The 17,395-nt window shown below is 49.3% G+C and overlaps 2 protein-coding genes across 6 annotated transcripts in view; one reads left to right on the forward strand and one right to left on the reverse strand.

The window, feature by feature from the left end:
• The window catches only part of Rtel1 (regulator of telomere elongation helicase 1), a 33,814-nt gene extending 25,025 nt beyond the window's left edge, over positions 1 to 8,789 (forward strand). The window contains exons 17-36 of the mRNA XM_032904982.1: positions 1,509 to 1,641; positions 1,806 to 1,919; positions 2,009 to 2,049; positions 2,232 to 2,317; positions 2,465 to 2,542; positions 2,986 to 3,063; positions 3,388 to 3,534; positions 3,613 to 3,728; positions 3,926 to 4,049; positions 4,156 to 4,306; positions 4,390 to 4,529; positions 5,082 to 5,177; positions 6,166 to 6,364; positions 6,535 to 6,684; positions 7,177 to 7,293; positions 7,515 to 7,739; positions 7,837 to 7,998; positions 8,116 to 8,262; positions 8,340 to 8,440; positions 8,540 to 8,789. Of these exons, the coding sequence (XP_032760873.1) occupies positions 1,509 to 1,641; positions 1,806 to 1,919; positions 2,009 to 2,049; positions 2,232 to 2,317; positions 2,465 to 2,542; positions 2,986 to 3,063; positions 3,388 to 3,534; positions 3,613 to 3,728; positions 3,926 to 4,049; positions 4,156 to 4,306; positions 4,390 to 4,529; positions 5,082 to 5,177; positions 6,166 to 6,364; positions 6,535 to 6,684; positions 7,177 to 7,293; positions 7,515 to 7,739; positions 7,837 to 7,998; positions 8,116 to 8,262; positions 8,340 to 8,440; positions 8,540 to 8,620 (2,486 nt within the window). The 3' untranslated portion in view covers positions 8,621 to 8,789. The remainder of the gene's footprint in view (positions 1 to 1,508; positions 1,642 to 1,805; positions 1,920 to 2,008; positions 2,050 to 2,231; positions 2,318 to 2,464; positions 2,543 to 2,985; positions 3,064 to 3,387; positions 3,535 to 3,612; positions 3,729 to 3,925; positions 4,050 to 4,155; positions 4,307 to 4,389; positions 4,530 to 5,081; positions 5,178 to 6,165; positions 6,365 to 6,534; positions 6,685 to 7,176; positions 7,294 to 7,514; positions 7,740 to 7,836; positions 7,999 to 8,115; positions 8,263 to 8,339; positions 8,441 to 8,539) is intronic.
• Positions 8,790 to 9,864: 1,075 nt separating this feature from the next.
• Arfrp1 (ADP ribosylation factor related protein 1) lies at positions 9,865 to 17,381 on the reverse strand. 5 transcript variants are annotated; one of them, XM_032904980.1, is made up of 8 exons: positions 17,232 to 17,381; positions 16,652 to 16,757; positions 16,308 to 16,395; positions 16,009 to 16,091; positions 13,535 to 13,616; positions 13,146 to 13,275; positions 11,784 to 11,884; positions 9,923 to 11,710 (listed from the first exon to the last, which is right to left on the reverse strand). In XM_032904980.1, the coding sequence occupies exons 2-7, from the start codon at positions 16,742 to 16,744 to the stop codon at positions 11,809 to 11,811; spliced, it is 552 nt and encodes a 183-aa protein (XP_032760871.1). In that variant the 5' UTR covers positions 16,745 to 16,757; positions 17,232 to 17,381; the 3' UTR covers positions 9,923 to 11,710; positions 11,784 to 11,808. The 5 variants fall into 5 exon arrangements, 4 of the variants coding, with proteins under 4 accessions (XP_032760871.1, XP_032760869.1, XP_032760870.1 ...); XM_032904978.1 differs by having other exon boundaries at positions 13,146 to 13,216; positions 17,232 to 17,379; XM_032904979.1 differs by lacking the exon at positions 17,232 to 17,381 and adding an exon at positions 17,019 to 17,208 and having other exon boundaries at positions 13,146 to 13,216.
• Between the last annotated feature and the right edge of the window lie 14 nt (positions 17,382 to 17,395).

Consider the following 17,395-nt stretch of genomic DNA (forward strand, 5'->3'; position numbering starts at 1 on the left):
GACCTACATAACTCTCATGTATGGCTCTTGTCTTTCTTTTAGCCAGTGCATGGCAAAATCCTTCAGGCCCAGGCCCTAGGTCATGTCTGGAGAGCAGGTGGCCAACCCTGTTGCTTACAGTGAGTTTGGTCTGGATTTCTAACTCATAAACTCTCTAGGGTTCAACTGCTTCTTAGTACCTTAAGAGTGATGCCAATACTGGGGTTGCTGTGCAGATGATAAGAGGCCTTTAAACACTCTCTATATTGGTATTATAGTATTGGGATCTTGACTGCAATCTACCCCACCTACCCTACATGGAATTTAGCCTGGGCAACTGGCTTCACAGATGTGCCTTGCAGCAGCCACTAACTCAGACGGTATTCGGGCTACATGTCAAATGCACTCCTCAGCAAGGCTATCGCCCTGTTCAGCTCCCACATCTCTCACATTCTCCAGCAATGCCTTGTCTGTGAGTTTCTCCTCATCATTCTGTCTTTATGGACTACTCTTTCTTGTTTTGTTTTCTTCTGTGACAGGGTCTCTTTTTGTAACTCTGGCTGTCCTGGAACTCACTATATAGACCAGGTTAACCTTGAACTTATAGAGATCTGCCTACTCCTTCCTCTCAAGTGTGTGCCACTATGCTTTAAGGCTGTTTTGTGACTTACAGGTTGCAGCCTTAGCAGAAACAGTCCATGGGGCTTATGTGGATACTGTGGTTTAAGTCATTTGGGCCTATCAGGAAGAAAGGGTTAGAGGTGGGTGAGTTCAGTAGGAGCTGTGGTGTGGTTCTGCCCCCAGGGGCCTCCTTACTGTACAAAATATTCTCTTCCCAGCAAGAAACAACCTTTGTGATAGTGGTGCCTTTGGAGGTTGATAGGTGCTCAGGTAATTAGTGATTTCTCAGTAGTTTTCCCTGGAGGTGTTTACAAGAAATGAGTTTATTGAGGTCATTGACTGCTTTTGAGCCAACCTCAGGCAGGGCAGGCTCTGACCAGGAATGGAAATCATCTCTGATGGCACCCGGCTTTGCCTTCAGTGACTTTTAAGTTGTTCCAGTGTTTTAATTTCTGGAGCTTGCAAAGATTTTTAGGAATGAGCAGTGTGTGGTTCTAGTTAGTCAGGCATTGCTTGGAACTGTGCTTCCTTCAGAATCCGACTTGCCTGCTGCTAATGTGACCAGAATCTATTAATTTGATTCCCTTTTTTGCAGTTATGCCTGACATGTCACGTTGCTCCCTGTGCTTTTGGTAGAGTAACTAGGTCTGGTGCCACATGCCATGGTTTCTACAGAACTTTGTTGGGATCATGTGTCTTCTCTGTATTTGCCAGTATCCTTCACTGTCAACCTCTTTTTCATTCTCTAGATCCCTGAGAAGGGGCCATATTATAGATTGGGCTCAGGCCTCAGCTCAGACCTGGTCTTTTGTCCTTGGCCTGTGTGTATGCAGGTGTCTTGCTCTTTCAATGCAGTAGATGAGCATAGTGGGCCCTAGTCCTCTCCTCATACCCAGTTCCCCTTGCAGGGAAGGTGCTGAGCTATTGGTGCTTCAGTCCCAGCCACAGCATGCGTGAACTGGTCCAGCAAGGAGTCCGTACCCTTATCCTCACCAGTGGTACACTGGCTCCACTGTCTTCCTTTGCTCTGGAGATGCAAATGTATGTATGAGCCACCTCTGGCTGGAGATCACAACACTAGGAACATAGTAGATGGGGGTGGGTGGGGATGCTGGCCTGGACTCCAGGGCTTTCTGTGGGCCAGTATCCTGAAAGTTCTCAAACCTTGGGTCTATCTATTATCTATTTCCTCTGGCCATTCCCAGTCCATTCCCAGTCTGTCTGGAGAATCCACACATCATTGACAAGAACCAGCTCTGGGTAGGGGTTATCCCCAGAGGACCTGATGGTGTTCAGCTAAGCTCTGCCTATGACAAAAGGTAAACGGTCCTGGTTTCTCAGCCTATCTGTAGTGTTGAGGGTTGCTGGGGATAGGCCTCTCATAACTGCAGCCTGTCTGACTGTACAGGTTTTCTGAAGAGTGCTTATCTTCCCTGGGGAAAGCTCTGGGTAAGTACTACTCCACATATAATTCTTTGTTCCTTCTTTAGGAAATCCTTGTTTTATAACTGGTCTGGTCCTAGACCCTCTACCCTAGTCCATGGGGTTAGGGGCCTAGAACTCCTCAGTTTGTACTCTTAAGAACTAACAGGGTCCAGCAGCCTTCTAAGCTTTGTCTGGACCACTTCCAGGCAACATTGCTCGTGTGGTGCCCCATGGGCTTCTGGTCTTCTTCCCTTCCTACCCTGTCATGGAGAAAAGCCTGGAGTTCTGGCAGGTGCGTTCCCCTACATATATTCCTGAAAGAGAGAGCAGCACCCCATATGACTGAAAGCCTGGGCAAGGTAGATGGATAGAGCACGTAAACAGGGCTCTAGCCACAGCCCTTACTTGTCCATTCACATCCTGGCTTTTTCTCCCCCAGGCGCAAGGCTTGTCCAAAAAGGTAGAGGCACTGAAGCCTCTGTTCGTGGAACCCAGGAACAAAGGCAGCTTCTCAGAGGTCTGTGAGATAAACTAGGAGTCAGGTGGGGCCTACCTCTAGCACCCCCTCAAAGTCTTCAGCTGACCACTGTCTCTGCCCAGGACTCTGGTTGGCTCCAGGCTGCCTGTTCTGGACTTTGTGCTTGCTTCTAAGTTCTTGAGTGTTTCACCTGTTACAATGCCCCTAACATGGTTTGGCATGTAAATAATGGCAGTACATCTTTCTGTCCAGGTCCTTGGGACCCAGCAGCTACCCTGTCTGGGCGGGTCCCATGTTTTCTGGAAACACTAGACAGGCTCTGGGTATTGGATGTGCCTCTGCTGATAATAGTTATCATGAAAATGCTCTCAGATTCCTGGCGTCTCCATAGTTGAGACTATCCTTTGTCTCAAAAAGTAAGATTTAGTTCTCATTTGAGAAGAACAGGGAACTAAACCTGACTGACCATCCTTTTCATCTAGGTCATTGACGCCTACTACCAGCAAGTTGCCTCCCCTGGGTCTAATGGGGCCACCTTCTTAGCAGTGTGTCGAGGAAAGGTGAGGTCTCTGCAGGCCATCTTGCCTCTTCCCTCCTGTTTCTTTTTGTAGTCTGAAACAAGGCTCCTGCCTTGGGTCCCACATCCAGCAAACAAATTAGTTGGGAGCTATACTAGGGGCTATGTTGGGTGCTAATGGCCAAGGCCAAAGTTGAGAGGTTCTGAGTATGGCAGACTTGACATGAGCCCAGTGTGGACCTGAGGATGGAACTTTCTTTCCTCCTGCAATACCTGGGATAGGTGGCTTAAAGAGTTAGGTCATGGGTAGACCACAAGCCTGGGTAGAAACCAACAGGGAAGAGGAATCTCTATTTCCTTCTTCTAGGCCAGTGAAGGGCTGGACTTCTCAGACATGAATGGTCGTGGTGTGATTGTCACGGGCCTCCCATATCCCCCACGCATGGATCCCCGTGTTATCCTCAAGATGCAGTTCTTGGATGAGATGAAAGGCCGGAGTAGGGTTGGAGGCCAGGTGAGATACCACAGGGCTGGGTAATCAGGTAACTTTGGGGACCAAGGACCCTAATAACCAAAATTCTTCCCTTCCTAGTGCCTTTCTGGACAGGAATGGTACCAGCAACAAGCATCCAGGGCTGTGAACCAGGCTATTGGGAGGGTTATCCGACACCGCCATGACTATGGGGCCATCTTCTTATGTGACCACAGGTACAGGAAGACTGACCATCCCCATTTCTTCACCCTTTCTAGACCGAGGATCCTCCAACCCTGTATGAAGCGGATAGCTACCTTTCTGGCCCTACCTGCTTCATTTTGAGGCTTGAGTGTAGTGACTGTAGGGCAGGGATGGCCCTTAGTTTTTATAGTAGAGGACTTGAACTGACAGCCACAAATTCACCCTCCAGGTTTGCCTATGCTGATGCCAGGGCCCATCTGCCCTCCTGGGTGCGCCCCTACCTCAAGGTGTATGACAACTTTGGCCGTGTCATCCGAGATGTGGCCCAGTTCTTCCGTGTTGCTCAGAAAGCTGTGAGCTCCAAATGCCCAGTCGATTTGCCTGTGTCCCCATAGAGGGGCTGGAATTCCTTCTCTGAGGAGCAATGGATGCAAGCCTCCTTACCCTATGATTCTACAGATGCCTTTGCCAGTTCCTCAGGCTGTGACCTCAAGTGTAAGTGAGGGAGAAGCTGCTGTCAAGGAGGCCACATTGTCCAGCCACTCCCTCTCCACCAGGAAAGCCATGAGCTTGGATGTGCATGTGCCCAGCCTGAGGCGGAGGCCCGTAGGTGTGTAGAGTTGGGTAAAACCACATATGACTGAGGCAGTATCCTTGCTTTCTGATAAGCTTTCCTGTCAACACACATTTTAGGATTACCGACTGCTGGAGACTCCGAGAGCAGCGTATGTGTGGAGTATGAGCAGCAGACATTTTCTGCCCAGAAGAGACCCATGGGGCTGCTAGCTGCCTTAGAGTACAACGAGCAGAAGGCTGGGGCATCTGAGGAGCAGGTGTGAAGTGGGGCAAGGGTGTCTGGTGGAAACATGGACCCTTCCTAGTACATACATGGGCAAGTGAGATTCAGCACCTCCACTGTACCATGCCTCATCCCCAGGCCCTGGCTCCCGTGGTGCCACCACCATGTCTCTTTGGTAGGACAGTCTGGCACAGTCTACTCAAAACCTAGCACTTCTAACCCCCTAGTATGCCCAGAGCTGGCCTTTCTCCCACCCTGTGCTGTATAAATGGTGTCTTGAGTTCCTTCTCCTCAGAGGCCCTTTGCTCAATAGCCTTTAAGTTGCTAGGTCTGACTTGGACAGCCTTCCCTCCATCCCTGCTCTGACAATCAGTTACCATAAATGTGTCCTTCATGTGACCCTCTCAATACCTGCAGACAAGGCCAAGGGGCATGACATAAAAGGGCCAGAATTTCAGCATTGCCACCAGAATTAGGGTATGACCTTTCCCTGCATCCCCTTTTCAAGTCTCTATTCAGGACACAGACAAGGATCCTGAGAACCCAAACTGGGTTTGGGTTGGGACCACAGCTCTGTTTCCCTCAGGCACTCAGCTCCTCCACCCCATCTCTCCGGTGTGAAAAGAGGCTGTCCGTTGAGCAAAGAGGAGGAAAGAAGAAAGTCAGGCTGGTCAACCATCCGGTATGTTAGTGTCTCCTGCAGCTAAGATAGCTGCTTGTGGGCACATGTGAGAATCTTGCCTCTGGTGCCTATTGCCCCTATCTAAGCAAGGGGGTAGCTAGAGTTCAGCAGCTATGATGTTGATAACCTGAGGCCTCCAGTTTGCCATTCTTTCTCTAAAAAGACAATCCCGCCTTCCCGTTTTTTTTTTTAGTTTGAGACAGGGTCGTAAAAAGGCTGGCATTGAATTTACTATGTAACAAGAATGACTTTGAACTCTTAATCATCCTCTTGCCTCCACTTCCCAACTGCTGAGATTACATGCGTGTGCCACTGTACTCAGCCTGCTCAAGAGATCTTTTTCTTTTATGCTGGAATCTAGCCTAACCCTTAGGATTATTTGGTTTGGGGCCTATGGTTGGGTTCCCTCCACCATAATGAACAGTGGCCTGGTGCTGGCTCTTTCTGAGTGGACACTGAATTATCTGTGTGAGGAGGTACCGTGTGTTCTTAGTCTCAGACGCAAAGTTTAGTTACACCCTAAGCCATTAACCCCTACCTGCTGGAAAGGTGGCTTTTGTCCTTGTCCAGCTTATAAGACAATTCAAACAGTGCCCAGGAGGGCTGTTGCATCTGGTAGTACACTAGATATGGGGGGCCTGAGCCTGTTGATGGCTGGAAATGGTAGGGGTGGGAGCTGTCTTACATAGTTCTTTATAGATCTGAGATGCACACAAGTGGAGTGCAGCCTGTTGAGAAGTGCCCTTCTCTACAGGTACATCTGCTGTGGGGTCATATAGGTTCCCTATAGGTTTCCAACTGCTTTTGGTGTGATCTCAGACAGGCCTGAGCTTCACCACATACCAGAACTGGGTCTTGTTTCTCTAGCAGTGCTCTGCTTTTTGCTCTGGTAGATAGTTCACAGGCAATAGGCCCCAAACTCTGTACTGCCTCCAAGGCAGGAGGAAAGGGCTGGCTCCAATAGGGGTCTTGGTCATATTTCTTCTAGGAGGAACCAGTGGCTGGCACACAGGCAGGCAGAGCCAAGATGTTCATGGTGGCCGTGAAGCAAGCACTGAGCCAAGCTAACTTTGACACCTTTACCCAGGCCCTGCAGCACTATAAGAGTTCTGATGACTTTGAAGCCCTAGTGGCCTCTCTCACCTGCCTCTTTGCTGAAGACCCCAAGAAACACACCCTACTTAAAGGTGCCCTGGTTTTCAAAATTCTGCTATAGGGTTAACACCACTGCAGTGGGGGTGGGACTGGTTATAGGGCCCAGGGTTGACTGCTTTCCAGAGAAACGGCCTAGTAGTTAAGCCATGGTCCAGAGTAATAGTATATGGACTCTATAGACTCAGACAACTACTTCCCACAGGTTTCTACCAGTTTGTACGACCCCACCACAAGCAGCAGTTTGAGGACATCTGCTTCCAGCTAACAGGCCAACGATGTAGCTACCAGCCAGGAAACAGCCTTCCCTTTGGAGAGCAAGCACAGTCAACTGTGGATTCTGCCAGTAAGCAAGGTCCCAGGCTAGACACACAACCTCAGATTCAAAGGGCAGTTTATACTAGAATGGGCTTAGTAGGCATCCCTCGTCTCTTGCTTGGCTACTTTAACCAATGTTCTCCCAGATTCTGTCTCCAAAGAGTAGCTCTGTTTGTTGGACCTGCCCCTAGGGAACTCATGCTAGTGTCTTGGCAGCTGTGTACCTGTCCTACTTCTGTCCTGACTGAACAGCTGAGCTGGCCCCTCCACAGAGCAGTACCTGTGCAGTGTTTTATGTAGGGCAGGTGTGTTAGAGGGAACTTATTCATCCACAGAGCAGTATTTGTTCCAGTGCTTTACGCATGCAGGTATGGCAGAGGGAAAACTTACCCTTTGGGCTTAGTACTTATGCCCCTAAGCAGCCCCTGACCTAAGACAGTCAGGTGGGTCTGTGATGTGTGCCTGATGTCAGGGTCCCCTTTCCTGTCTGAGGATTTTGAGGCCTAATCTTAGGAGCATGTTTCTTCAGGAAGGAGAGAGCTGGAATCTAAACTGACCTTGTCTGAAGGTGCAGATAGGCAGCTGGATCCTGGAGAGCACCTGAACCAGGGGCGGCCTCACCTGTCTACCCATCTAACCTCCAAAGGTACTTGGCTCCTAAAAATCCCAGGTGAACTTAAAATCCTTGAAGAGACATGTTGGACTGCATGGTTCTTAAATCCATTTGTTCTGATGACAGATTCTTTGGGGATTCCTGAAAGGAAGTGGTAGGGGGATCTCCCCAAGCCATTTGACAACCCCCACACCCCAAATCCCCTACCCCTCCAGCTCTCAGAGCCCAAAGGGAGTAACATTTCTCCAAACCAGGAGGCACCAGCAATTGTCCAAAAGTGGGATGTGCGGGAGAAAAACCTGGCCAGCCTGCTGTGAATGACTACCTATCTGACGTCCACAAAGCTCTGGGATCTGCAAGCTGCAACCAGCTTACGGCAGCTCTGAGGGCATACAAACAGGATGATGACCTGGACAAAGTGCTGGCTGTGGTGGCAGCATTGACCACTGCAAAACCTGAACACTTATCTTTGCTACAGAGTATGTAGTCCTTGGGTGTAGGGCATAGGTTCTGGGAAGGTGGTGAAGGCTGTATGTGGCAGGTCCATGCAGAGGTTGAGCAAAAGTTCCCCCACAGGATTTGGCATGTTTATACGTCAGCATCATAAGCCTCAGTTCGTACAGACCTGTGCAGACCTAATGGGCCTATCTACCATAGGCAAGGGCTTGGAGCTCCCATGTCCCAGGGATGAGAGTACAACTGTGCCTTCTGAGCTTACTCATGAGGACATGAAACCAGGTGAGGACCCACTTGAAGATTCCATCTACACTTGCCCTGTTACCCTGAGCCCCTCACTGCACTGGGGGCTAACAGGAAGGAAGCACTTGAATTTCTAAGACTCATTGCTATCTTTAGGGCCCTCGATGTCCAAGAAACCTGAGAAGACCCAGAGTAAGATCTCATCCTTCCTTAGACAGAGGCCAGACCAGAGTGCGAGGTCTGATGATACCATAATGCAGCTTCCTCCCAGACTACCCCCTGAACACACGACGTCTCAGTGGAGTAAGCAACAGGGCCTGTAGTGACTGTTGATTATGACAGTGCACTGGGCAGTGTATGCTCACTTAGACCTCCTGCAGATTTTGTATGCCCAGCCTGTGCAACTGAGGATACAGTGCTTTTCCAGTGCCCTTCCTGTGACTTCTGCCGCTGCCGGGCCTGCTGGCAACATCAGCTCCAGGTTGGGGTCTAATCCTTTCCAGCCCAGCAGGCATCTCCCCAGGTGGTGGGGGCTGAGGGTTCAGTGCCAGGCTTCAGTGCCTAGCAGGTATCTCCACAGGCCTCTAGACTGTGTCCAGCTTGTGGTGCTGTTAACAGGAAGCAGAGCATTGCACAGGTCATCTGGCCGAAGCCCCAGTGAACACAGATGATGGCCTTTGCTGGCCCAGATACGGCTAAATCCACTGTAGCTCTCATGCTCAGCTGTCCAATGGAATCTACTTGTGAAGCCTTAAAACTTCAAATATATTGGCATTGCACACATATTACTGAAGGTATAGACTGTTCAATAAAATTAACAGTTGTCAGGATGGTGTCTGAGTTGTGGTCTTAAACATCACTTTATGGCAGTGCCAGGTATGGGGCACTGTTAATCTCCACAGGATTAATCCACAGCAGATGGATCTCTCCTAGTTCCAGGACAGCCAAAGCTACATTAAAAACTCCTTTTTAAGATCTTTTTCAGACCTGCACTATCCTCCATACCAGTCAGCTTTCAAGCCAATAAGGGACTTTTCTTCATCCGGCCCCTTCCATCAGCCAGACCCCATTTTGCCCCTACCACACCAACTGTGCACAGTCCTGTAGCTTAATGCTCTACAACACAGCTGCTACTGCAGTGTCATACAGGGTGCATGAAGAGGCATAGCCTTGCCACGCCACCGACAATTGCTTGTTGCTGCTACCTAGGCTTCTTAGCACATGTAGACTTCTGCCTAGAATTATGCTCTGCTCACCTTGTCCTGGCATAGTTGTTCCCGGTGGGTAACTGGTATGTGGTGAGACCGCAGGAGTTTGGGATTGAAGTCACAGGAAGGAAGCTCTCGAGTATCCCCTGACCCTGCCTCTTCCACCCACTGTATCAGGCAGGCCTAACAGGAATGCTCAGTGGGGCCTGTGCCTACAGGCATGTCAGCCAGCTGCCCAAGGTTAGGACATGCCATGCTCACCATGGTGGCTCTGTCCTTGTCTGGATTTGGTTTTTAACTTGTCCAGTTCCTCTTTTTAGAACTATAAGTCAGGAGTTAAGTTTGTAGCTTGTGGACAAGGTCAAGGCCCTAGATAGGCAACTCCTGTATATTTTAGCCCAAGGTGATGCTCTTTGAGAGGATCCTTGCAGGAAGTGTCAGATCTCCGTTCCACCCACGTTGGCAGTCTAGACTGAAGCCGCCCTTTGCATAGGTGCCATGTCCCTTATTTTCATGGGCATTCTGTTCCTGCTTTTCCTGTTACTTCCCCTTAGTTCTCTAGACAGAGTAACCCCTCTTCTCTGTAGGAACTGAGGAGTATGAACATATCATCACAGACTTGTAATATTCCAGGATATTTCCTTTAAAAGGTTGTGCTGGCTGCAGCAGGTACCAGGAAAACAGCGACACGGGAAGCTCTTGTAGCCTTACAGTTGCATTAGAGGTGCTTATGCACAAATTTCCTTGTGACTGGCTCTCGTTACTGCACACAGGACTTTATTCTACACTTGCAACCAATGACACCCCAACCTTAGACTTCTTATCTACTTTTTATAAAGCTAATCATTTAAATCAGAAAAACAATTGCTCTCAAGTTGTGGGAGCTTCATCCCACTATGCTTCCAGACCAGCCAGTTCCACACCACCAGGATGATCACCATCCATAAGGCACATCTTCTGTTCCCGCCCACTACAACGTGTCCAAGGGTCACTCCATGGAGCCCCTATTTTCCAGTGTTGATGAAATTGAGTAAAGATGGCCAGAAAGACACTGGTGATGTCTGGTACCCTCTGCTAGAGGATTTCCCCTTAGCTTGGCCATTTTACAAGCAAACTACTCTTCCCAGGAGGGTCCTTCAGGAATGATTCAACCCAGCTTCTAAGATACCTATGGATGGGATGTTTCCTTGAATCAGAGCATCTATCCCCTCCTGATTCATAACTTCTCTGTCACCCCTTCCAGGCCCCTGAGGAAACAAAGAGCCACTAGGTTTTTCTTGAACCTTTGGCTTAGCCACAGCTCCAAACCTCTCTGAGGGGATCCCACTCAGAAGGTACTCCAGAATAGCAGCTTCTGGCTATAACTACCAGCCCAGGCAGTAAGGAACCACCATCTTACTGCGTGAAAAGATGGTTGGACAGGAGCCACTTAGGGAGCCTTAATTTTAAACCCTGTCCTGATCATATGATGAAAATTTTAACCCAGTAGGTCTAGTAGGCATGGCTAGCCCCAGCATAGCTGCTGCCTCCTCAGGAACCTGAACCTTACATGGAACATATACTTCACATATATCTGGAGATGCAAACCCAGTACTTCATTGACCTGGCGCTGTAGGGACCCAGCCTACCTTATTCAAAACGTGATGCCTATCTGCACTAGCAAGAACAGCACTTGGCCTAGTGAAATCTGTGCCCTCGAGATACCACACAACCTGTGTATGGGTGTACTGAAATACATACCAGCAAGGTCAGCTCTCTCCTTGGGAGATAAAAAACAGATTGAGAATGAGTTTTAAGGGAAGTTAGGCTTCCCAGGCAGGTCTACTGAACCCTGTTCTGAGAGTATATCAGAACCTAGTAGAAAGCTAGGTTCCCACAGTTACAGGGAAGGAAGCAGAGTTCCAGGCTAACTGGGTCTATAGAGAAATCCTCTCCCCACACATCCAACTCCACACAAAACAACTAGGGACCATGCTGGCCTCTTGGACATGGGCTCTTTCTCCAAGTGAGACTGGCCTTGGCCATTCGCTCCTTCTCCATGGGCAAGCTAGACAAAGCAGCTGCCACAGACATCCCCTCCCCCCATTTCAAGTAGGATGACCTCAAATTCCACTCTGGAACGGGCTAACAGGCCTAGGCGTGGCCTCACACCTCCCCGTCCTCACAAGATTAGGAGGGTTCCAGACCTTGACCTGTAAGGAGGGCTCTAGATCTGGGTCAGGGGATGGAAGTGTAGGGCATGAAGCTCTGGACTGTCAGTGTACCCCATGTTTGTCTCTGAATACCTACACTTTTCCAGACACAGAGAAAAGTTTGTCTTAGAGAAAACATAAAGCAAATAAAAATGAACAGACAAACCCAGCTCAACCCCCAGCATCAGGAGGACAGAAGCCAGCAGAGAATACTCTTCCAACACTAGGGGATGAACAGTCCAAGACTGTGAGGATGAAGGTGCTTATGTGATGTCCCTCTGCCGTGGTGGCCGGTGAACATTCCTTACGACACACTTCACCATCCATTCGATGCCCTCTCGAACTCCCTTGCTGTGGAGACAGTATGTGTGAGGCAGGGCTAATCTTGACCCTGAAGACTCTGCAGAGTAAGGCCTCAACTTACCCTGTAAGGGCAGAGCAGGCCTGGGTCAAACAATCTCGCCGGCCAATCTTGCAGGTACAGTCACTGAATGCAGTCTTGATGTCAGGAATGGAGAGGCAAGTCTGGCAGGGGAAGTGAGACTCTGAGGAACATTCCCACCTCTAGCTCCATCTAACTTTTTTTATTCACTTGGGCTTTCTAGAAGGCCATAGTCAATCATCCTACTCAGGGCTCCAGGATCCTCATAGAAACCAGGATGAGGCTCTGCACATGGTCAATAAGTCTACTGCTGATGGCTTTGAAGTCTACACATAATTCTCAAGAAAACATTCCTCACCACCTCCAAGACCTATCCCCAGAACATCTGCCAGCAGGACACTGGGAACTAAATCGGGAGCTCAAGTGCTAAGTGAGGCAGGGCCCATGATGGCCCTAGGTGTGAGAAGCCATGGTAGTATTCAATGGCTCCTCGGTTTCTCTTTTCATTTAAGGGAATACCCCTGTGTTCCTCAAACAAGTACCAGAGACTTCTCTTTATTACTAGTTTTGGGATTGGTTGGAGGAAGTCCTCAGCAAATGAATGGAGGGCAGGTCATGTCAAGTGAGAATGGGTAAATACATGGGGCCTAAATTAAGTAAAGCTTCCTTGGCCCTCCAGATACTGTTTGCCACCATGTCCTCTACAGCTTTTTCTATACAGAGCCTCTTTTCTAAGACAGTAGGGACTTTGTATAGCCAGAAATCCAAAAGGAAGTAGCACCTCATCTAAGAGTCTGTCCGTTGTCTCCACCCTTCCACCCCCACTTTAAAAACTGAAGATTTGTTTTTTATTGTGTATATATATCTGGGGGATGGGGAGATGTACAAATGAGTACAGGTAATAAAGCCAGAGGTGTCAGATCCCCTGGAGCTGGAGTCCCAGATGGCTGTGAGCCACCTGAAGTGGGTACTGGGAATCAAACTTGGGTTGTCTGGAAGGGCAATACCAGTTCTTAATCACTAAGACATCTCTGAGATACCCCCACACCCACTTCTTTGAGGCCAGAGCTTTCTCCTGGCTCTAAGCTCCATTCTCCCAGAATCTCTGAGGGCATCTACAGACACAAGTCCCTGGTTTCCCCTTGGGAAGACAGGTGGCACCTGCACTCTGGATGTAACATCTAGTAGGAAGATGCTTGTTCTAATGGTGATCGCTCTTTGTGACACACACAGAGAAACTTAAGTTGGGAAGGTAGAGATCCTAGAGTGTGAAAGAAGGGTCCCAAGAAAGGCAGAGAGGAGACTGGGTTGGACAGACACCAGGTTCTGGAAATCTGATTAGGTATACATGTCACTTTCCTTGCAATGGTGATAGAGGCTCTATAGCAGCTTTGTGGGGCTCACCTCCACATCCTGCTTGTTGGCCAACACCAGGATGGGAACACCGTCCAGTGCTTCACTCGAAACCACCTTCTCTGAGGAAAGCAGGAGAGGTGGTGCCTTGCACCCTGTGTCCTGTTCATGACTGCAGGCTCTGCCCAGGCCCAAGGTGTGTACAAACAGTTCCCTTCCACCCTTTCCCTTACATACTAGACAGCCCAAGCAACATGAGTAAGGCTTTCTTGGCACTGGCATCCAGGTGTTAGCCCAGCCTCCCTCAAGGCAAGTTCCAGACACGTGGGAGGATCCAGGTTATACTGATGCCACCCCTTAGCACAGGCCTCCCACACCATCCTCTAGATGTAGGTCTTCCCAATCGTCCCTCCCTCCCAGAGTGGCCATGCTACACTCACCAAATGCCTCTTTTGATTCTGACAGCCTCTCCTCATCAGTGGAATCAATGACATAGATGACACCATGGCACTCTGCATAGTACTAGAAGGAAGAGCAGAAAGCTGGGGTGAGAGGTACCCAGAGCTGGCCAGCTGCATAGCAAAACCCGGTGTCACAACTACCAAGAGAGGTCTGGAAGAGGAAAAGACAGGCAGGAAGTGGTGGTATCTTTGCCATCCTAGGACCACAAATGGGCACAAGTCAGTGGGAAGAGTTGCTAAAAAGCTTTCTGAGGTTGATTTAGTAGTATAGATATTAGAGCACCTTTGAGGAAAACTTTCTGACTCTAGCAGGGTGATTAACCTCCTCCTGCTTAGAGGCTGCTCCTTAGAACCCACCTGCTGCCCTGGCTAAGATGATGTTGAGAAAAGGGTAGGAGACAGGCCTAGAGGTTGAGAAGCCAAAAGAGGCTCAGGCTGAGGTCAGCACTGTCTATGAAGCTACCCTGCCTGAACAAAACTGAAAGTGCTGAACTCAGGCTTCAGCAGGCTGGATGTAGCCAGTCCAGGGCTTTCAACAGCAAGGGACAGCATTGTTAACACAGAACAGATGGGGCACGATAAGCACAGGAGATGGAGATCTATACAACAATGGAGACACTGTGTGAACTCCTATCCCAATCAGAAAAATAATGCCTATAAGTATGGGACAAATAGCATACACTTGCCCCTTCACCTCAGGACCATTCTGGCCCCATGACCTTGTCTTAGTGAGAAGTCAACACTGACTGGTAAAATAATATGCTGCAGACAAGATAGGATGATGGATACCACTGAGGTTTGTACCAAGAAAGGTGCACTTCACTTGAGTCAGTAAAACTCCTTCCCACCTACATTTCCCATGGAGGACTAGAGACCAGTCCCAGGTTCTATTTGCAGCCAGACCCATATAGGACAGCTCCAGGTTTGCAATGGGCCTGGCACAGAAGCTGCCAGCTCTGGGACAAGGCAGTAGGTTAGTCTACTGCTAGAGGCCTAGGAGCTGTCAGGTCCTACTGTGTTTACGAGGTATTTATAATAGTGGATGATATGAGGTTTACAGCAAGCCCAGCGAGTCAGCAGGCAGCACGACAGTTTCAAAGGTTGTAAGAAATGTCTTATGTGAGTAGGCACAAAGCTTAGGAACCAAGTAGCTAGATTCACTCATCACATCTACCAGCCATAAGATCCAACAGTTGCCAGAAAGATAGGAGCAGCACACCAAACCTCAACAGAGAAGTCACACCTTTGGATATAGGTATGTGTTGTTGGCGCGGTGCGAAGAGGCCTGCATAACCACCATAGGGAAATACTCCGTTGGACATGCCCGAAGTAGACAGCCCACCTGATCATGCTTGTGTGAGAAGTTGTGATCTAAATAAAGCCTGCTGTGTACACAGTTCTATGGACAACAGCCCACTGCCTGGTCAGAAATGTAAGTACCAAAAGCCTAAAGCAAACATGGGGGCTTAGTTTCTATTTCAAGGTTCACCAGAGCACCCCTGTGGAGAGCGACTTGCCCATCAGTGGTACCGTGCTAGACAGAGGAGAACAGTGGCCAGAGTGACAACTTATCAGTATAGGTTCCATTCACCAAGGCCAGTGAAGCCACGGCTGAGTGTTTCACTTGATAGGATATCACTCTAACTAAAGTGCATTACAGCACTGGACTGCACCAAATGACCACACCAACCCACAGAGCAAGGGCCTGCTGACAGAAAGTCAAGGCTTGTTCTGCTCAGTGCTGAACTTAGTGCCTAGCAGGATGGGTGGAGGAGACTCAGGTGGAGGGATGTATACAGAGAGAAGTTTCAGATGTCTAAAACCAACGCCTAAAGAAGAAGAGGAAGGTGCTGTCCAGAAGAACTGTAACAAACTAGAATGAGGTAGACAGATTCACGAGGAAACGCAGGACTCCCTGTGTATGAACTCTCCCATTTTTGTCAGTCTATTAGAGGATAGGCTACAGTCCTCTCTGAGTTCCTCTGTAAGGTGCTTTGCCCTGATGAACAATGCTTCTTTCTTTGGGATTGAAACTGGCCTCATCAAGAAAAGATTGGTATTCCTTGTGGGAATTCCCCTGATGTCACTTTTGTGATGACTCTAGCTGTGGTTTTTGCCAGAGTGAGGCAGAGAACAACTTGGGAACCTGGGATAGGATCCAAGAGAAAATCTTTAGGCAGGCCCAATTACATGATAAGCAGGTAAGCTGCTTGCTACACAAGCCTGATACATCTGGGTTTGATCCCTCGAACTCATGTAAAGGTGAGAAAATAGAGTCTATAAAGTTGTCCCCTGTCCCCCACATGCATGCCATAGCATCCGCCCCCACCCAATAAAAATAACTTTAAAAAAAAATACAGATGAAATCTTCAGGGTAAATGTGGAAGTCTCACAGAAAAGACTATGAGGGACCATCTAGAGAAAAACAGCATGGAGCAGGTAGTGTGTCTTACCTTGTCCCACAACGACTGCAGCTCTTCCTGCCCACCTAAGTCCCAAAACATGAGACGAGCCTTTCCCACGTCCACAGTGCCAACTAGAAAGAGGACAAAAGGAGCTAGCCTCTGACCTTACTCTTCATACACAAAGTCCCAGCTCTCCCCAGGATGAGACAAAACATTCTGGTACCAATCCCAGGGGGCTTGAATAGAGAGATGGGGTTCTGACCACTGGTCAGTTGGGTTGTGGACCTTACAGTATCCATTTCTAAGGGACCCCCCCCCAAGCTCATATCCCTAAGGTGCCCCCTTACTGTTTAGACCCACGGTAGTGGTGATTTTGGATAGACTCATTCCCTTGTAGTTCTTGTTAAATCGTGTTTTTGACTGTTCCAGGAAGGTCTGAGGAAAGAAAGAGAGGTGGTTAGATAGCAGCACCTAGAGCAGTTTTCTGGTGTTCTTCCCAACATAACCCTTCACACCTATATGCTTTGGGCCTTCACATCCATACACACATGCACGCATACCTCTCTGCCTGTTGACTGCTTTTCAAGAGGCTGGTAACAACTAACCTGTAGTCTTGGGGCCCCGGGTTAGATTTCCAACATAAGAAAACATCAAGCGGGGAATGGGAACTCGTGAGAGAACAAGGACCTACCGTCTTCCCAGCATTGTCCAGGCCCAGGATCAGGATGCAATATTCATCCTTCTGGAACATGTACTTGTACAGCCCGGAAAGCAGCGTGTACATCCTGTTTGGCACCCTGAGAGATGTCAAGGTGTGTACCAGGGTCATCGGCCTCCTGCCCGCTTCATCAGTGATCCGTCTATCCTGCTAGTTTTTAAATGAGGATCCTGACTCTCCCCCCCACCCTTCGGTTAAAAATCCCTGACCCTGACTCCACCCTTGCCCACCTGCTAAACCTGGGCCACTCCCACTTAAGGTCATCTTTCAGAATACACCATCGACCTGGAACCCTGAAAAGCCCGTGGCGGCCTACTCTACTCCGCCTTCCAAAGGATCCTCTTTCCGAACCCTCAACTCAGCGACAGGAAGCAGGGCCAGCGACTGTCTAGGGAGCTACCAAAGAGGCAAAGCTTCTGGCGAGGGTCGGCTTCGGATTCCCGCCGCTGCTGGGCCCACGGAGACTAGGAACCATCTGCTGAATCCACTTCCGTCCCCCTATTTCAGGACTCTAGAACCCCAGCTCCTCAATTCAGCTGAGGCCCACCTGTACCTGCTCAAATTTTGGAGGAGGAGCCGCCGCCACCGCGTTACTAACCCCACCGACCTCACGTTGACCCCTCACGGTGCCTGACGGAACCAGGATCGACGGACCGAGCACGGGCGGAGTCGCATCCCAGCGTCCCCCGCGCGCCGGTACTTCCGGCACCGTCGGCT

The sequence above is a fragment of the Rattus rattus genome, chromosome 5 (genome assembly GCF_011064425.1).
Source record: "Rattus rattus isolate New Zealand chromosome 5, Rrattus_CSIRO_v1, whole genome shotgun sequence".
Classification (NCBI taxonomy): Eukaryota; Metazoa; Chordata; class Mammalia; order Rodentia; family Muridae; genus Rattus; species Rattus rattus.